This window comes from Pecten maximus, chromosome 17 (genome assembly GCF_902652985.1).
Source record: "Pecten maximus chromosome 17, xPecMax1.1, whole genome shotgun sequence".
Lineage (NCBI taxonomy): Eukaryota > Metazoa > Mollusca > Bivalvia > Pectinida > Pectinidae > Pecten > Pecten maximus.
The window spans coordinates 27100147-27122024 of NC_047031.1; the positions used below are offsets into that span (position 1 = coordinate 27100147).

The 21878-nt window shown below is 35.4% G+C and overlaps 1 protein-coding gene across 1 annotated transcript; it reads right to left on the reverse strand.

Annotated features, from left to right (window-relative positions):
* Positions 1-9389: 9389 nt before the first annotated feature.
* Positions 9390-21293, reverse strand: LOC117315078 (ras-related protein rab-11.1-like). Its single transcript, XM_033869219.1, has 7 exons — positions 21118-21293; positions 16652-16734; positions 14913-15024; positions 14283-14366; positions 13347-13540; positions 12914-12994; positions 9390-11758 (listed from the first exon to the last, which is right to left on the reverse strand). Exons 2-7 carry the CDS (start codon positions 16698-16700, stop codon positions 11628-11630), a joined length of 651 nt encoding a protein of 216 aa, XP_033725110.1. The 5' UTR covers positions 16701-16734; positions 21118-21293; the 3' UTR covers positions 9390-11627.
* Positions 21294-21878: the final 585 nt, after the last annotated feature.

The window sequence follows — 21878 nt, forward strand, 5'->3', positions numbered from 1 at the left end:
ACATCAGTATTCAGTTTACTACGTCAGATCTTTTTGCTGTCACTTGCTTCTTTAAGAGTTATCCCAAGGCAATGTCCCCCGATGGCGCGGTGGTAGGGAATCTTTTCTGTAATATGATAGAACGTTTTCAGCACTCATACATTTAGAATTATGGCCGTTCCCTCGAGGATCGCTTCCATTGCCGTTGGATGTTGTGAGAACAGAAATTCGGCCTACAAGAACTTGTTAGCTTAACAAAACGTCGTGTGGATTAAGTGTTGTTACCGTGATGTAGATGATGGTGACATCATAAAGCTGTTTCGTCCTTCTACGACTCGGCAGTGATGTTTGGGTCACCATACAACTGTTTCGTCCTTCTAGGACTTGTCAGTGATGATAGGGACATCACACAACTGTTTCGTCCTTTTAGGACTCGTCAGTTATGTTCGGGACATCACACTGCTGTTTCGTCCTTCTAGGACTCGTCAGTGATGTCAGGGACATCACACAGCTTTTTTTCCTTCTAGGACTCGTCAGATATGTTAGAGACAAAAACAGTAAATGTGAAGTACCTCCTAATTATATAATCTTCGTAATTGGTGTATTCTGGGTAGTTAAAACATTTGGCGTGGTGCGGATATTCATATTCCGACAAACTAATATTGATATTATATTTTTTAATTTAAAATTTAATTGGCATTATAATAATCTCTTTACACGTGTTAACATTAGTATAACTTTCGATTAGCATTATTTTGATTAACATCATCATAAGTACAACCTTTATATGGTATATTTAACATTTCCATAATACCATAATGCGACATATCTTGACTGATATTTATCATTATACTATCCTAATATATTTTATTGATGATTATTATACTATCCTAATATATTTTAATTGATGATTATTATACTATCCTAATATATTTTAATTGATGATTATTATACTATCCTAATATATTTTAATTGATGATTATAATACTATCCTAATATATGCTAATTGATGATTATCATACTATACTAATATATTTTAATTGATGATTATAATACTATCCTAATATATTTTAATTGATGATTATAATACTATCCTAATATATCCTATTTGATGATTATTAAGCTATACTAATATACTTTAATTGATAATTATCATACTATCCTAATATATTTTAATTGATAATGATTATATATATCTTGATATTATTCACGGAGCAATAGTGAGTCTGTACGGCATGTGATATATACATGTATATCTAATAAAATATACATATACGATAAAGGAATTTAAAGTTTGTAATATTTTCAAAGCATACAATAATTATTTGTTTAATTAAAAGATATCCTTTATTATCAGATTAAATACTGGAATAACCTTACTACCTGAATAAATGTCAAATTCGCTTTCCAGTTTCCATAATCTCAAGGAACAGTATAGTAACGATGAAAATACTTTACCGGTAAATAAAGATTACGACACATTCACGCAAAATGTATTGTTAGCCATACATCTTTGCAGGTATTATACGTCTATGTCAAGCACACAATGCTTCTCGATAAAGGATTTAAGGTCTAAATAGTAATGTACATGTTAGTGGTAGAAAGAGATGAGACTGGTACGTATACTCACGTACAGGCGTGGTAGGTGTCAGGACATGTCAATAATTCACGGTACAGGTCTCGCGCACACGCGGAAATACGAGTCCCTACTCCTACAGTCATTTAAAACCAAATTGGGAGAAAAACAAATCCTATCTCTGTCATTACACATTTGTCAATTGTTGTCTCGCTGGGGAGGTTCACTGGCAAATTCATCAACCTTCTGGTCTGGTGAATACAGAATTACGTTTTGACGTCATCAGATCCTGGCCTTTCTTCATGTCTTTCCCTGGTTTCTTCACCATGTAAATTTTGTTCGTAAAATTTAAATGTCCAATTGGAAAGTTATAACGCTTTTAGTGGAACCAAAACCGAATGATTTCCCTTTTTCTACATCTTCCTTACAATGTAGTGTGTGTATTACAGATGCCATACTGTTTGGTGCTTAGTGGTAGTCATACTGTCTGCTGCTACAATCGCATGATTCACAAGAGGCGACAAAATTTTGTCTTAACAATGGCCCCGCTGAGACTTTCTCATTGTTGACCATAGTAGATTACAGATTCTTTATTTGCTTAAGTTTTACAACTTATCACAATTCCACAAGATATAATACAATATTTACATGGACGAACAGACATTAACTTGTCATACACCAGTAAAGTCCAATTGAAATCATACGTAATCGCCAAGCAGTCGCCCCAGTGAGGAAGTTGACGTTGTTTCTGTCCCCTGGACGAGCCATACATGTACACCAAGGGCTGAGGAATTAGTACTAGCTGTCCCCTGGACGAGCCATACATGTACACCAAGGGCTGAGGAATTAGTACGCGCTGTCCCCTGGACGAGCCATACATGTACACCAAGGGCCGAGGAATTAGTACTCGCTGTTCCCTGGACGAGCCATACATGTACACCAAGGGACTGAGGAATTAGTACTCGCTGTCCCCTGGACGAGCCATACATGTACACCAAGGGCCGAGGAATTAGTACTCGCTGTCCCCTGGACGAGCCATACATGTACACCAAGGGCTGGGGAATTAGTACTCGCTGTTCCCTGGACGAGCCATACATGTACACCAAGGGCTGGGGAATTAGTACTCGCTGTTCCCTGGACGAGCCATACATGTACACCAAGGGCCGAGGAATTAGTACTCGCTGTCCCCTGGACGAGCCATACATGTACACCAAGGGCCGAGGAGTTAGTACTCGCTGTCCCCTGGACAAGCCATAAATGTATACCAAGGGCTGGGGAATTAGTACGCGCTGTCCCCTGGACGAGCCATACATGTACACCAAGGACAGAGGAATTAGTACTCGTTGTCCCCTGGACGAGCCATACATGTACACCAAGGGCCGAGGAATTAGTACTCGCTGTTCCCTGGACGAGCGATACATTTACACCAAGGGCCGAAGAATTAGTACTCGCTGTTCCCTGCAAGGATGAAAGTGTACGAATCTCAAAATAATTAAATGACCGACTTTACAAAACTTTTAACACTGACTTGCATGGGAGAATGTATTTTCAAACCACTGAATTCAGTATTAATACTGAAAACTATCATCCATGTTCCTGCTTGACGTCCAGCATTTAAATTGGCAATTATATATATTTTTTTTTTTTTTTAAATCTTATCACAAATTGCATGAGTCGCGTTAACAAGGCCCAACTTAGCGAAGCATCACGAGCCGTAAATCTCACAAAAAAATAGTGAAAACAAAAATGTCTCCCTTCAAGCATATTTAAGCATCATGATCTTCCTTTCAACTACCGCCCTGCAGGAAGGGCGTAAGAATTGTACCTGCTGCCCCCATTGCATGATCGTAAGAGGCTATTAAACTTGGGATCTTATCTTTTCTCTTCTTTATAAACAACTTTCTTCTTCCTAATGTCTCCCTGACAATGCCTCACTTTTGGTCTTTAGTTGAGCGTTCGCCGCTGTAAGGAAGGCTTTGGGTTCTGTCCCCTAGCCGAGACATACCAGAGTCTTTAAAAATGGTAGTTGCTACTCCTGCTTAGCGCTCAGGATATTTGGAGTTGGACGACTGGTTCGCCCGTTGTCAGTATAATATGACCGGGTGGGGTTTCCTGCTTGGTGTCTTTGGCAGTATGCTTCAGTGAGGTACCATTCTAATCGGCAAAAGATCCGGCCTATCACAAGGAGACTTAACACGAACATACCGCAGCCTCCCAAAACACACATACGCACTCGCCACACGCATGCATGTCGCACACACGGGAGGCCGTCCTTAAATGACTTTAGCTGTTAATAGGACGTTTAACAAAATAAACCAAACCAAACCAAACCTTTCAACTAATTAACTGTCTTTGAAATTCATTAAGATACATAGGGAACAGTTGCATTCACAAAGACAGACATGCAGCCATACTTCAATATATCATCGGCCGTTTGGACGAAATGTCAAGACGTTTTAACAAACACAACAAAAGATAAACATGTACAAATAAAGTCTTTAATTTCGTCTCAAAGTCGATTTTTTAACATACATCAGCCATTGTTTTATATAATGTCTTTTGATAGATTATATAGTGTCGGATCTACAATGTCTCGTTTATCAAACCGATATGATGAAATACTCAAATTATAAAATTAGGTACACGCGTACTTGTGCTTGAAGTGTGGAATTTTAATACTATGGAAATTTGTCACAGTTTCAAGTTTAAAGTGAATATAAATAATATAAAGTGAAAAGTGTTTGTAACCAAAATCAACAAAAAAATACGTCTATTACAGGAATCAAACCCTATAGAAAAGTGAATGGATTTTAGTTGATTCAATACAAATTATCTTTATATATTAATATTTTGTATGGTCGGGTGACACAGAGGTAAGAGCTCCCCTTTCACGCGGCCGGGTTCCATCCCCTCATCGGACGTGCAAAAGTATGGGCTCACCAGCTGCTCGACCACGTGGGTTGTCCCTGTGTACTCTGGTTCTCCCCATAGTGAGACCCCTAGGGCGCTTCCAACCCGGGCCAACAAGAGTGATTCATATAAGTTTATATAACTTGTTTTGTAATTATTGTAAAATAAAAATTGTACAAGTTATGGTGAATTTCTTGTGCAAGACTTCAATGATTTCGAACATTACAGTACTAAATTATTACAGACAGAAATTCTTCAAGCACAGACTATAGATAAGTGGGGTACATACACAAATATGAAAGACATGTATGTAGCATATATATTATATATAATCTGGATTCCAAGCAATCTTAATACACATGTATTTATAAAATACACAAACCAACACAACAAAATAAAACAACAGTTGTTTACAGTACACTCTGAAATTGTTTACAACTTTCCCGTCAGAAAATCCTGCATACAATGTAAAGATTCTTTTATAAAATATACAAACCAAACATTACAACGAAATCAAATATGGTACAACTAGGAAATTGATAGCAAGCGAAAGAAGTCATACAAAGGGAGTTAACTCTCGTTTCTGAATAAAGACGTAAGAAACAACGCATGAACTGTTTTACTATCAGAATTAATTAATGCCTTTATTGGATACGGGGCGTGTGCATCTCTGGAAAATATTTAAATGTTTTGAATATTTTCATTATTTTATTCATTTTTAGATGACGAATTTGTGGCATCCAAATTTGCTCAAAATACAGTTAAAAACGCTAGTCATGTACATGTATCTGAAGGTTAAAACGTGTTATTTATTGTAATACAAGCAGTACTGTATGGGGACATTAAATCTCAGTATTGAGAGGATTACCAATACATTATAAATACTGGAGATGGTTTATATAGTGTGTAACGTCAACACAAATTTCACGTGTAACAAAGACAGCCAATAGCTATATTTAGTCTGGTATAATATACAGGACATTGCACCAATTTTGTCAGTTTTCAGCAGACAGGCCTCATGGACTCGGCTTATTCCTGGTAAATATGGTGATGTCTGTGAGAAAAGTAAAAGTGTCTAAAAACAGTAATCTACAGATATTCAGCAAAGGTTGTAATTTCAAGTTTCTATTTTTGTGATTTATACTTTCAGTTTAAAAAAAAAATGAAAAACTGATTCCTGGAAAGTTAATTGATATTTAGTAGTAGTCAAAGACCAATAAATGACGTCATCAACAACAGTAAAAGAAAATTATAGTCCATTTCAGATTTTCGTGAATAAATACATCCTGTTTTCTTCTAGCTGTGTTAAAGACTACACAAATTATAACTTTCAGAAAATGACAACCTTTACTGTATAAATTTACTATGAACAAAATAAACATCTATTTAAACTCTGCTATTAATGGATTAAAACTCCTTGTCAAGGCACATTCTATACTGTTTTAACCAGAGGCGTATATATCACTCTGATTTACATCCGACTTCATCAGACTAAAATCTACAGATATCATAGAATACTGTTAGACTCCCCGTATACACAATGATCATCAAACTAACAGTGGTACAGTACTGTAATTCAATTAAAAATATTATCAAAATTACTGAAATTTATAATAAGATGAAATTTCAAATACTGTAAACATGGTTATTTTTGCGATTTCAATTTCTAAACTATTTCACGATCGATCCACCCCTTTGTACTGTATTTCAAGATTAGGCAAATAATCAAAAAATTTTAAATTTATATAAAAATAACCGGCCTGGGGTGACTTTTCTTGATCAAAAGGACTCCACATAATTAGCTTAAATTTCCCTCTCTCGTTAATTTCCATGTTTACAGTAAAAAAATGAACAATAAAAAGAAGGTAATAAGTTACATGGAAAAGAAGATTTTCCAAAAAAATATGCATTCTATTATACTTTAATAAATCATATTTAGCACTTTATAATACACCTCAGAGATGGCATGGATACCATGAAGTACATCTTGTATACCACTATAACAGATATGGTTAAAGTTTTCAGTAAAATTTAACCATTTCTTTTATTTTTCCATAAAATTACAAATCTACAGGGTATTTCACACTTCTGGCAAACAATGACAAAGAATTTATTTTATAGAAAGAATGACATCATTTTTATATTTAACCAACAAGATCACAGAGATATGTAAAGTTTATTATCACAAAAGTTGCATGAGGAAATGAAGATCTTATCATATTAAGGTGTATAGACAAAAAACCTGACGGTTATAGATGTGTACTACATATAAAAGTAACAATTAATTTACAATGAGAAAAAAAAAACCTCTAAGTACAAGACGGGTTTGAGTAATTTTTGGATACATGTAAACAGCAAAAAAAAAAACCCAATCATGTTAACATTTTTTTTAAAAAGCTCTGCGTGAAGGACAGGATTAGCGTTAAGCTGATAACAAGGAATATCATTTAAGTACGCATCTTTTGTTTATAAAAATTTCAAAATTTCTCCAAATTTTCAAATTTCAATTCAGATGGTACAACATTCTTTTCTTATGAGGGTATAAATAAATTTATTAATTAAGAGGGAATTTAGAACCAAATTATAATCATGTTTGTCATGTATAATGATATATGTATCGGTAAACATTGAGAATAAATGAGAACATTAATCACATGATTTTATTTGGACTGTTAACATTTGTAAAACATCCAGACCCCAAAAATTTAACAGACAAATCATCTAACATATTAAAGCATTAATATTGTAAAATATTAAATTTGTAAAAAATAAAGCACAATATATATTGTCATGTGAAAAGATGAAGAAATGGTACTTGTTTTGTCATTAATTTGTCTCCAGATCTTTGTGTTAAATGCTCCTTAGATGGTATTTTGTTTATGTGAACACCTGTACATGTGTTAATACGTACAAGTCTGCTGAAGTTTTAAGAAATTTGAAAACTTAAAATCATACTTTAATTTTCACTTCATACATTTAGCTTTTTCAAACCGATTTTTTTTCTTGTCTGGAATATTTTTTTATCACCGACATTGTTCTAATCTATGATAAGTTTGCTATAGACATGCGAGGTAGGACTCTACAACCTTGCCATTAATTTACACTAAGATATCAATTTCTTAATTTTTAATTTTATTCTCTCATTTATAGGGCACGCTTTAATCCTGTATTGTCTAAATAAATAGAAAAACGAAGATTCTTTATTTACTAAGAATTACATTTTTTTTCATAGTGAAATTGAGGTAACTTCTACCACAGGGATTTGTAGGAATTCCCAACCCAGTCCAATACACAGACAGTGGAACCCAGTCCAATATACAGACAGTCGGTTTGGGAACTGCATCAAGTCCCGGTGGTTTCCAGTAATTCGTGTGCTCTACTCGAGTATTTTGTGGTATTGAAGCTTGGACATGTTGGACAGAAGTTAACCTCGTGAGTAAAGAGGAAATATCTAACTGGCATCAGGAAGCCCTCGGTAATTCTCTCTCACAAGAAAAGTAGGAAGGGAATGAAATTTATGAATATTCATGCGTATATTGGGTTTTCCTCTTTCATGGTTCATGCAAATTCTTCAATTAAGTAATTTTCAAGCATTTGTTTTCATATTTCAAAAGCGCTAAAAACATCAATCAAAACTTCAAGACTAAAACTCTCACTGATGTTGTCTGTGAGTCACTGTATTCTGCTGGAGTCAGTGGTGTTGTCCTAGAGTCACTGGTGTTGTCCTAGTCACTGGAGTTGTCCTAGAGTCACTGGTGTTGTCGTGGAGTCACTGATATTGTCCTAGAGTCACTGGTGTTGTCCTAGAGTCACTGGTGTTGTCCTAGTCACTGGAGTTGTCCTAGAGTCACTGGTGTTGTCGTGGAGTCACTGGTGTTGTCGTGGAGTCACTGATATTGTCCTAGAGTCACTGATATTGTCCTAGAGTCACTGATGGTGTCCTAGAGTCACTGATGTTGTCCTAGAGTCACTGGTGTTGTCCTAGAGTCACTGATGTTGTCCTAAAGTCACTGGTGTTGTCGTGGAGTCACCAGTATAGTCCTTGATTCACTAATGGTGTCTGTGTTTCACTGATGGTGTCTGTGTGTCACTGATGGTGTCTGCGAGTCATTGATGGTGTCTGTGAGTCACTGATGGTGTCTGTGTGTCACTGATGGTGTCTGCGAGTCATTGATGGTGTCTGCGAGTCATTGATGGTGTCTGTGTGTCACTGATGGTGTCTGCGAGTCATTGATGGTGTCTGTGTGTCACTGACGGTGTCTGCGAGTCACTGATGGTGTCTGTGTGTCACTGACGGTGTCTGCGAGTCACTGATGGTGTCTGCGAGTCACTGATGGTGTCTGCGAGTCACTGATGGTGTCTGCGAGTCACTTGTGTTGTCTGCGAGTCACTGATGGTGTCTACGAGTCACTGATGGTGTCTGTGTGTCACTGATGGTGTCTGCGAGTCACTGATGGTGTCTACGAGTCACTGATGTTGTCTGTGTGTCACTGATGGTGTCTGTGTGTCACTGATGGTGTCTGTGTGTCACTGATGGTGTCTGTGTGTCACTGATGGTGTCTGTGTGTCACTGATGGTGTCTGTGTGTCACTGATGTTGTCTGCGAGTCACTGATGGTGTCTGCGAGTCACTGATGGTGTCTGTGTGTCACTGATGGTGTCTGTGTGTCACTGATGGTGTCTGCGAGTCACTGATGGTGTCTGTGTGTCACTTGTGTTGTCTGCGAGTCACTGATGGTGTCTGCGAGTCACTGATGGTGTCTGCGAGTCACTAATGGTGTCTGCGAGTCACTGATGGTGCCTTGGAGTCACTGATGGTGTCTGTGTGTCACTGATGGTGTCTGTGAGTCACTTGTGTTGTCCTAATGTACAGCAGACCATTATCAACGAACTACAAAATCTTTACCTTCAAAATCAAAACAAACTAAATTGCTTTGATTTTACTGTAAGCGATAATAACAAGTTAAGCACTCTTATCAAAATTTAAGGACAAATCTAAATCTAAGCAACAAGAGTTTTTGTGAGAAAAAAAACTTGGGGCTTTTCAAGCACTGCTAGGAAATTCAAGGATTTTTCAAGGTCTGGACAAACCATGTTTTCATCAAAAATTCTTACATGAAATTAATATACAAAGACAATTGATTTGTCGACTAATGGAATGCTGGTACATCCAAAAGGAAAATGGAAGGTCCATTGTCTGCAATTTGGCAATGTTTCATGCATACTAGTACAAAGGAAATGTTTATCAAATTTTATGAACATGATTAATTTTCTAATCTAAAGATATTTTTTTTTAAATATTGTGATTTTATAACATGATTTGATATTAGCAAAACTAACACGTTAGAGTATGATTCACAAGAACAAAATTGGGATAAATAATTTCAAACTGATGAAGAAAATTGAAACTTTAAGAAAACAAAAACATGAAGAACTTTTCTTATTCATATTAACAGGATAATAATGATGAGTACCAAAGTCAGATTAGCTTTATTAAATATTAATAATTTACTCAGAATAAAAATTAATTTTCCGATGATTTCCCTAAAGGTCCGAGAGCAAAAATAGAATTTGACGTCAAAAGTCAATATGGGCTATTTCCGGTAAACTTTGTAACCAATGAGGGGACTCCATGTGTGTCAATGAATCACCTGATTACTGGTTTATAGCCTACATGATGTTGTCTATTGCTAGGTATCGCTTCACTGACTAAAGTCGTCATTCTGTTGGAATCAGACATGTCAAACAGTGACCACCCACAGAATTCATTTAATGCAAACTGCACCATATAATAGGCTGGAATTCCTCCATCAGCCACCATGCATATTTTTTTTTCTGAAGTCCCCTTCTATGGCATATAGTTTAGTGGAATAGCCCTAAGGGGGCTTTGGTATCATCAATGTTATTTTGTCCGACTAATATTTATAATTACCTAATTCTGCACAAACATGTGAAACTCTTCAAGAATGGAGACTCAGATCTTTGTAAAGTATATAAATTACAAATCTGTCACATGAATGTACCATACACCCTTAACTGCATGATGAGGTAAATTCATCAACATAAAAACTTCAAAAAAAGCTAATTTGAACAGTGACTCTGAAATAATGGCACATATATTTTGTTTTGTTTTATTTCATAAAATGATTATCTATACGTGGAGATAGGGTTTGCTCAGTTACAGAAAAACACTGTTTTTTATCTTACTTACTTATCTTTTACAGTACACAACAAAAACAACTCACCTGCTTATGATTAATGAAAAAAGTTATTGATTGGATTTTTGAAGATGAAAGGAATTAAAAAATTAATATTTTGGTGAAATTAAAGAGAAAATAAATATTTAATTAATACAATAACAGAGAGAAACAAGGATGTGAATTATCAATTATTTCTACAATGTAAAAGATAGTCAGAAACACTCTCTAGTAAATATAATATTATATACATAAATATACAGGAATATATACAGTATCATTCCATCATAACAAGGTAACATGTCTTAACACATAGCAATCAAACATTAACATGTATCAGATCAAACAAGCTTCTTGGTAACCTGTATTATATATATATAGACTTAAGCTCTTTAAAACAGAATTAGAGTCATGTAAAAGTATTTGTAAAGTGTGCAATGGAGGCTATAATTCTGGATGATTAAGATTAAGAAAAATGTTTTTTGGTCATTGAAACACGACTTTCTGATTATAAGAGAAAATCTTTATTGGCCCAAAATCTAAATTTAGCTTCCTATCAAAACAAGATTTAGCAAGACTCAACTCTCCAAATTGTTACTGTACACTTTATTTAGCTATGACCCAATGCCTGGTTATTATAAGCCCACTTATTGCAGTTTTTAGATAAAATGCCAATGAATGTTATTTCATTTAATTTTCTTTTACACTTGACAATCCAACAAAGATTAAGAGTCGGAGAGCTGATTTATCATTAATGTAGTGGGGTAAATGGAGAGTAAATCTAAACTGTAATTTAAAATATGCACTATAATATCACCTTCTAATATGCAACCGTCAACTCTTCACAAACAAGATTCAAACTATGTCACATAAAACTCTTCCAACCAAGACTCAAATCTCAGTCACTCAAACTCTTTGCACCATTTATAAAATAAGCTAGTCAAATCAACATAACAAAAACACAGATCAACAGCCACACTGCTGTAAACCGCCATCTGACATATTCGGATCTGTTGAGGAACTGGGAACGATTGTTGATGAGTTGTCAGCGATTTTTGTTTCTGAATTCTGATCTTCAACTTGAACTTTAAAGATATCTGTAAACAAAGACAGGATTACATCAAATACTAGTGTTAACATGTGGTTATTTAATACAACTTCAGTTAATAGCCACAAAACCTTTAAGTTAACTTTTCCAGGCTTGAAAATAAGTTGACCTGTACACAAGTCAGGAAATCCTTGCAGTAACAGTTTTCCAGGCAGGTTTGACTGGTTTGTATGAGACTTTGAGGTTATAGTCAGTAGTGTTCATCACTTTAAAAGTCATGGTTGATCATCAAATAATTGATTAAGAACAGAAGGGGAAATACCTACAAAAGCATTAAACAAATTTGAGACAAGAGATCCCACCCACCATATATTGATCGAGTGACAACCATTATTTAATCTCTAATGATGTTCAGAATTTGTAATTTTTATTGACGCAATCAAAAGTAACTGTGGGTAAAAATTGTAATTTTGTTGATTTGATCACTTTTCAGATCTTCTGTAAATCGTTGTTGTTATAGACAAATCCTGATTGATCAGTCAGACTGTCCAGGGTAATTGTGATACGTACTTCACACGGGAATCAACATACTTTTAGAATTGAAATTCATTTAAACTTCATTATCTGGAACTCTGATAATTTGAAGATCGTGCTTAACAAGATCGAATTAACAAGAATTACACAGAAGTGGATGTGTCACCTGCACAGAAAGTCAGGTGATTACAAAAGTGATTGCACGAAAACAGTAACAGTGACCTTGACCTTTGACCTCTGAACATAATAGCAATCCCAAGCAAGCACTGGTGACCTGCATGAAGTTTCAGTTTGATTGGCCTTATGGAACTTGAGTTACCACACCGAAACCTCTGTGCGGACGACAACACCGCCGCCTACGTCTACATAGTTATACCTGTACGTCGCCTGCTTTTTGAAAAAAATTCTGTGCGGACGACATCGCCGCCCACGTCTACATAGTTATACCTGTGCGTCGCCTGCTTTTTGAAAAAAATTCTGTGCGGACGACATCGCCGCCTACGTCTACATAGTTATACCTGTACGTCGCCTGCTTTGTGAAAAAAATTCTGTTCCAATAGTAAGAATTTGATATAAAATATTCACAATCATCTCGAATATTCAGGATATCTCGACTTTTTAATGACTCCAGTGACTTTGAGATGATAAGGTTGGACTGTTAGTAACTTACCCACTAGTAGATTGTTGAAAGCCTCACCGACATTTGTGGAATCCAGAGCTGATGTCTCAATAAACGAATACTTGTGTTGTTCTGTTAAAAAATATCAGGGCATGATTTTTATAGTATGTTTCCAGATACAAGTAGATAAAGTAGAAATGATTGACAAGTGTACATTTATATATAAGTCTATGTTTAAACAGTGTTCTACTAAATGTATTTAAAACTATCTAAAATTGTCTAAAATCACTACAAATTCTTAGACAAGTACATGTCTGTCATAAATTATTGTGGTTCATACCCATAACTTATTTTTTCATTTAATACGTGTATGCTGCATTTAGGTAATTGTCTTTAAAAGAGGAAATAAAGAAAAGTTTAATTTTTTTTTTTTTTTTTTTTTAAATTTCTTTAAGATTGCCAAAAATGTTTCAATGTATTTTACCAGCTTTTAGACGTCCTTGTTCCTGTTGAATGGCACGGACTGATATCAGGTCAGTTTTATTTCCAACAATCATTATACAGACGTAAGGATCGGCATGTTCCTTCAGCTCGTCCAGCCATTTGTGAAGATTATCAAATGTCTGTGGCTTTGTGATATCATACACCACAAGAGCCCCAACGGCTCCACGGTAATATCTATTAACGAGAAAATTGTTAAAATTCAATACATCTCAATAATCTTCAATGCCATCATATTTTAAACAACATGTAAATCGATACAGGGAGAAAGAAAATGCCTGTATATATACATATTTCTACCACAATACCCTGTGTTATTCCACTCTCAAGCCATTGTATAAATGTGCCGACTGTTGGATAAATATGTTATATACCACTAGTGGTATATGACCTTCCAGTCTTTGAATTGGTCAAGAATTCGAACTTCGACTATATAATCGACTCAATAATTGAATGATGTCACATCACCGGGTCCGGGCCGTCACCTGTACACCTTATTTACATATGTGAAATAAGACTTGGCCACATTTCCATTTGATTAAAACTGATATTATTGTGGCAGAAACAGGTCACATGACTCATGATTTTTGTAAGTTATTTTTTAAAAGTTACAATAGACACTCGCTTAAGCTCATGTTTTTGTAACTTTTGAAAAATAACCATATCCAACAACCACTCGTTGTGTATTAACCTCTATATATCTCACTGCATGTTAACTAATTTGTGGAGCCCCCTGTAGGGTTGGGGGTTGATTCTATGGTATCTTAAGTTTTAGGGGCAATTGATAACCGCATGATGATACCCACTGTATCCCAGGGCAGGTTGATCATAGAAAGTCATTAAAAGAGGAATCCTTACAGTAAAAGCCCTGACCCTGTATACTTACACACTTGTTATGGCCCCGACACTGTATACTTACACACTTGTAATGGCCCTGTAACGCTCTTGACCTGCTGTATCCCAAATCTGAGCTCTCACTGTTTTCCCTTTGATTGTTAAATTCCTACAAAACATTATTTTAATTTAAAACATATTTGATTTTGGACAAAAATGTCCAATCAGACAAAGCAATATTGATCATGCAGTAAATCTTGCTACTTTTAATTCAATGTTTAAAGACAGTTGATCATAAATCGGGTGTTGACAGACTTCTCATCTGAGTCAGTTTTTATACATGTGTATTTCTTATTTACATTCTTGGAGCACTAAGTTCTGCATTATCCAATAAAAAGCCCAGTTGGATTAATTAGAACACATCAACTTTCATTGGTAGAGGATGAGCGTCTTAACTACAAGATCTGGAAATAGCATTATAATTTATAAGCTTTCTCACTTATGTGTCGGCTTATTTAAAAAGCATTGTCAGATTGTCAAAAATATAAATCAGTAAATATCAGTTCAATACATCAGAATTAGTACTTAAGAGTTTCCCTGTAGTCTTATATGACACATACCACATAGAAATCGAAAAGCTCACATCAACAATACTCAACGAGATGAAAACAACCTGTACACTGACTACGATCCCCAGGAATTAGTCTTGAATTACCTTGTAGCGAACTCCACTCCTATCGTACTTTTACTCTCAGCGTTGAATTCGTTCCGAGTAAATCTAGACAATAGGTTTGTTTTTCCCACTCCGGAGTCTCCCACCAGTACAACTGTGTACAACAACATAAACATATACATGTATACACACTTCAGTCTGTAGTAGTCTTTTATCTTGTATTTCTATGCTTAACACACTGGAAAAATTGTGATAAATTCACTTTATCTATTCTAATTGGGATGTGATCATTCTTCATTTGATAATTAGCTATACATTGATATTTAGTTTTTTGTATATCTTTTTATGTGTTTTGAAATTTAATTTAAAACCAGGGTGATATACGGATTCCTCACTTATGAATTACAGCATTGAAGTTCACCTTTTGGGACCCTATCCCTCTGTCCCGATGGTTAAGACCTGCCTCATTTATATAAAATATGTTTGCCTTCTCCCTGTGATGTTCCACACCAAATTTGGTAGAAATCCACTCTAAGGTTTAGGAAGATTAAGGTTTTAAGACAAAATTACAACAAAGTTCCCCTTTTGGAGCCCCTTCCATTCAAATTCGGGCCTGTGGGTCGACACAGCAGCCTACTTTATAGAAAATATGATTGCCCTTCTCAATGATGTTTTACAACAATATGGTTGTAATTCACTCAAGGTTCAAGAAGGAGTAGGGTTTTAAAGCAAAATTTCAGCAAAGTCCCCATATCCCACTGGCCCCCAGGGGTCACACCAGCTTTCTTTTATATAAAATATGACTGCCCTCCCAAAATGATGTTTCACACCAAATTTTGATGTATTCCACCCAAGGGTTAAGAAGGGGAATATATATTCTAAAGCAAAAACTCATCAAAGTTACTGCTTTTTTTGGCCCCACCCCCTCTGACCCCAGGGGTCACAACAACCTCATTTATATGGAATACTATTGCCTTCCCTCAAGGATGTTTCACACCAAACTTGGTTGTAATCCACTCAAGTTTTTTTTCAGAAAGAGAAGGTTTTAAAGGAAAATTTCCGCAAAGTTCCCCATTTGGGGCCCCGCCCCTTGTCCTCAGTGGTCAGCTGACCAGCTGCCCCATTTATATCAAATGTGATCACCCTCCTGAAATCATGTTTTACAACAAATCTGCATTGGGGTTTAGGAGGAGTAGAGTTTTGAAAGTGAAAGTTTAATGGTGCACAGTGACGCACAGAGCCATAAGTAAAATGACCTAAACACAACTTTTAAGGTCTTTTTTCCTAAAATATTATTTGAAATGAAAACTCATAAGATTTTATTTTCATACTATGTAGCAAATGATGTTAACCTTTCAAACACTAGTCTAATTAGCTATTGACTATATATATACCTCGATTGTAAATCAACACATGATAGTTTTCTTTATAGAACACAAAACAGTGTAATTAAAATGGTACAGTATAAATGTATTCCAAGGTAGAAGTAGATTGTAAGTTAAAATATATAGTACTAAGAAGTTAATTATGATATAGTAGACAATTGTTGATATAAGCTGACGATGCTGCAATAACATGTCATAGAATGATCACTTTTAAAAATAAGAATAGTGAATCAAGAGAACAAACAGAAATTAAACTATACACTTTCATGAACGGGCATTATTTAAGATTGGTATTGTGGAGATTTATCTCCCTTTGACTTATACCCTTTATTTCTGCCTATAATTAAATTTAACAGTTTTGGTATATGATGTGGTACATCAATCCCCCATACTTACTTTTCCAAATGAAATCATACTGTTCTTCTGTCATAGAATTATTAGCCATGTCGTTATAATTGCATCAAAAATCTTCACTGATTCTGCAACAAAAAGATATATATTGTTAAAGACATTGAATCAAAATAAAAGTTGACTAATTATATATCAATTATATAATTAGCCCAAAAGAAGTGGAACTCCAATTATTACTCTAGATCTAATGCCATAAACCTGTATCATAACTCTTCAATTGGTATCCATACAGGAAAAAAATGTTGGCAGGTTTTAGACTAATTGATTCCTTGATTGTGTTTCCTTTGACCTTGAAACCAGGTCCTGAGTTCATTCATTTGAACAAACTAGCCATGCTGCACTCATTCCAGCATGCTAATGGCCTAACATCATCACACTGGTTAATTAGAAAAGTCATAAATATTTTAAAACACTTTGACTGTAGTATATGTTACATATAAGGCCTTCATCCCAGCACATGTATATATATACCTCAATTCAGGACCCAGGGCCTCTTAGATTTATCAATGAGAACATGATAATTCAAGTTCTTTAAAGATTTGATCCCTAGCCTGTGACCTAGAAAGTTGACCTTTCACTTTGCTTGGTCATTCATTTGAACAAACTTGGTATAAACTTTTAAGCTTAGTAGTTAGTAGTAATCATTGCGATACTGGCCTAATACTCTGGGCCTCTTGTTTATTGAGAAGATTTTAAATAGAACAGCATCATTGTCATTGTCATCATCATTGTAAAAGAACAGATCAGAAGAAAAACTGCAAGCGTGGCATCCATAGATACTATTGTGATCTTCTGTCTGTTGATGTCTGGAATAGTCTTCCAGAGGAGGAGGTACATTTAATTTGCACCCATAGTTATCAGATAATTATAGGGAATTTGAAAATGAATTGGACACGTCCTCATGGGAAAATTCAACTCAGATATAATCACTTGTCTGGACTTGATTCTGTCAGCAGGAGCATCAATAACAAAATGTATGTATATCATTGTAACATTATTGATATGGTCTTAGATCGAGAACTAATTTTTAAGTAGCTTAATAGTATATACCTAGCATATATCCATCAATTAGCCTACATGTATGAAATTATCAAATGAATATTGTATATGAACTTAAATTTTGCTATAAATTCAATGAAATTAATATATATATAGTTGAGTAATTAAAGGTCTGCAGCTGGCTATTTAGAAACTTTTTACACACAAATAACAACAGCTATGGTTTCACGTGTCTGTTATACAGAATTTTTTACAACTTTACGGACAAAAATAAGTGTCTGCTGTCCGCATTAGGAAGGTGTCCGCTATATACATGATATTTATATAGTGATTATCATTGGGATTCCTAGAACTGTTCGTTATGGACAGGTGTCCCCTATATAAGGGTGTCCGCTATTACAGGTTCCACTGTACATGTACTCTATCTGTGGTAAACATGGTTTTAATACATGTACAATGTATATTACACTAGTACTATATACAATGTATGAAAATATCAACATATCAAACAACACTCTGAACGTTTTATGAGCCAATAAAACTGAAATTTGTACTTAAATGAATAAACAGGTACAGCAGTTTAACGAGAGTGGCTATTTAATCTCTCAGATACCTGATGATGGGCAGAAGTAGTAGACAGCTCGGCGGAAACTTATCATCCACACTGACAGCTCCTACAGCGGACACTTTACTAGGTAAGTAACAGTTGAGATATCAAAGTTTCCCATGGAAGTGTAAGTTATTGTTGACAAAACAATGAGATTAAGATAAACAAGCTGTATAAACAAAGGAATTACAGGTAAGTACAGCAAAACACACCAATCACACAGTATCATAACCTTAAACTCAAATTAGACAGTTGTATCTCTGGTACGTGTAGAATAACCTTAAACTCAAATTAGACAGTTGTATCTCTGGTACGTAGCTATATAATAACCTTAAACTCAAATTAGACAGTTGTATCTCTGGTACGTAGAATTTAACCTTAAACTCAAATTAGACAGTTGTATCTCTGGTACGTAGATTAGGAAATCTCTCCAGGGAGTTTTCAAAGCCATCGGGCCGTCCATATATAATTATTTTAATTACCTGTAATCCATAGCTTTGTTATATAGTCCTGATATGTAACTAATCACACTCAAACATTAACAATAAACTTGTACAAACATAATCAATATCTTATCATTGTCAGTATTGTTTATATATGGACTTTATACAACAATTAGCTATATGGAACATGCAATGATGTGAAAAAAAATCAGTAATGAGGGCCTTAAATTATAGCAAACAAAATTAGCACAATGGGTAGGTTTGGTTTGGTTTGTTTTTGTTTAACGTCCTATTAACAGCAAGCGTCATTTAAGGACATGCCAGGTTTTGGAGGTGAAGGAAAGCAGGAGTATCCGGAGAAAAACCACCGGCCTATACAGTCAGTACCTGGCATTTGCCCTACGTAGGTTTTGAACTCGCAACCCAGAGGTGAAGGGCTAGTGTTAAAGTGTCTCGACACCTTAACCACTATAGGCCACCGTGGCCCCCGATGGGTAGGTAATTAAAAACAAATAAGGCTAAACATGGACTTGATGTTGTCAAGCTAAAATGTGTTCGCAACATTTTGAGACACAAAGCATTACATGTCAGGATTTAAGGATACATGTGCTCTTTTCGTTATCTACTGGAAAACAAATTTTCTGTGTTTTTTTTCTTCTAGTTCTCCCATCACAAAAACCGAGTCTCCATCACAAAAACCGAGTCTCCATCACAAAACTGAGAGTCTCCATCACAAAGCTGATTGAGTCTCCCATCACAAAAACTGAGTCTCCATCACAAAAACTAAGAATGTATATACAATTTTTTTTGTCTGTCAGTAACAGAATTGATATGCAAGTTTCTCATACTATCCGATGTATTCTTATGAAAATTTAAATTATACCAAGTATCACAAAAGGCAGTATATACATATACACATATGCACTCTATCTTTCAGATTCCAGAGATTTCTTAATAAGTTCAAACCAATAACACCTGAGAAGTGAAACGGAAAAGAAAGTGAAAAGTAAGATGAAGTGAACACCACCATCAGCTAAGTGAACACCACCATCAGCTTGTATATACCCAGAGACATATATAGATATATGTCTCTGATATACCCTATGGTAGTCCGAAACTCAAACCTGGGTCATCGAACTCTAGACCGATGCTCCCTCCTTCAACAAAGTCTTTGACCCTGAGATCATAAAATTACCACCTCAATCGATATTTAGTTGGGCACCAAATATAACAGAAGAGGAAAAAAAACAAACAATAAGACCTGGATTGAACCAAATTTAAGACCTCCAAAATATAGACAGATATACTCTGACCATTCGAGGTACAGTGAAAGTGGGCATCCCAGTCCAGTTCCACTATATGGCCATGGGTTAAGTACAATTCTGTATATATATATGCTGATTATGAACTTTTTATACTTCTCTTTAGAGCACTAAAATTAAATGTCCTGTACATTATGGGTGTATAATGTACATGTGTTTCAATAAGAAAAACACTTTAGGAAAATATAGACAGCTACATATATAACCATTCGAGGTATATAGGTACTTGGTATCAGTGTTCATCTCAATTCTCAGGCCAGTTCTATGTCACTGACCTACTACTGGGGAAAGGATGCTGATTACAAATGTAACTTTTTATACCGTACTTCTCTGCAGAGCACTAAACGTGTATCTGTTCTAGACGTTATGGGTGTATTGCAATGTACACGTGCCATGATGTGGTTCAACAATAAAAACACTTTGGGACATTTAATTACATGTAGGACACTTTGAAGTGTTTTAATGGCACATATACACCGCTCAGTCTGCTGTATATTCGCCAATGGAAAACATCAAACACTGTATGCTTACTCACACGTATAGCTGCAATGACCTAAATTACCTGATCAATCAACACACACATCCATCTTATGTTGACAACACCAAAACACACTGGATGTAAACTGTTATACTGTGTCACAGCTTTGTGAGAATATGTGTAAGAGAGCTTATTGTAAGTCTAGGTCTGGTTAAATGACAAATGATCACAAACAATACACTACACTACAATACACTAGACGTATACAATTTTCATGCTAGTAGATTCTATACTGTACAGGCATTATCGGATCATGATTAGGTCATCAAACATCACAACCTGAAATAGTCACAACCTGAAATAGAATCGTAACCTTAACCAACCCTAGGAATCATTGCTGACTTCACTCTAGGCCTAACATGTTACTCAAGTTTTCAGAATAAAAAATAACATATCTGTTCACATAACAATAGAAAATAAGACTTCAGATACGTGTAGGCCATATTATTTGTTGATAAACAAGTTTTGCTACAAAGGACTATAACTGTCAATTTACTTTGAAATTATGACTGGCAGTTTTAGAATGAAATAACGACACAAACCTCATGAATAGGTAATTTTCCTGAACACCACTTAAAACGTAGAATCTCGGCCACTAAGACGTCCCTGAAATTCCTTCACATTCCTCACTAATGCTTTTTACGCAGACGACAACAAGACAGCATTAGCAGGTAAGATTTACCTGAGGATTCGTAAATTGGGAAATTACAGCCGCACTTTCGTATTACGCGTATTTCACCTTGACCTTCAGTTTTTGATATTAGAGTGATCTCCCTTCCATAGGACACCACGCGAAACGTCAAGTTGCCGGTGCCGAGGAAATGCTAAAGGTAGGATTCAGTTCATCTTGAATTGAATAAGACACCCGTCTATGTATACAGTAATGGGCTCTAATACTGTACTGAGTGCATGATTTCTGGCTGTGAGGCTTTGTTAACAATACACATCAACTGTCAAGGGAAACCGAAGATCGTTTCGGCACCTGAATAATTTCGATACTTTCGAAACGTCCTATAGGGTAATGATCGGTCACATATTTTCAGTACATTTACATATGTACCTCTAAACTGGTTTGAGGTACCGAAACAGCGGGAACCCAGACTGAACTGTGTAAATCATGGCATATGCAATGTAATAAAATAACACTTCAGTTTAGAAATGAATTTTAATGTCAACTAAAAAAACAAAAAAACAAAAAAACGGAACAAATTGTTGATTTGAGATTCAGATGGGTGAAGGCTTTATGCAATAGAAAAAACGATTTATTATCCTCATATACAGTATATATATATTTATGGTGTTG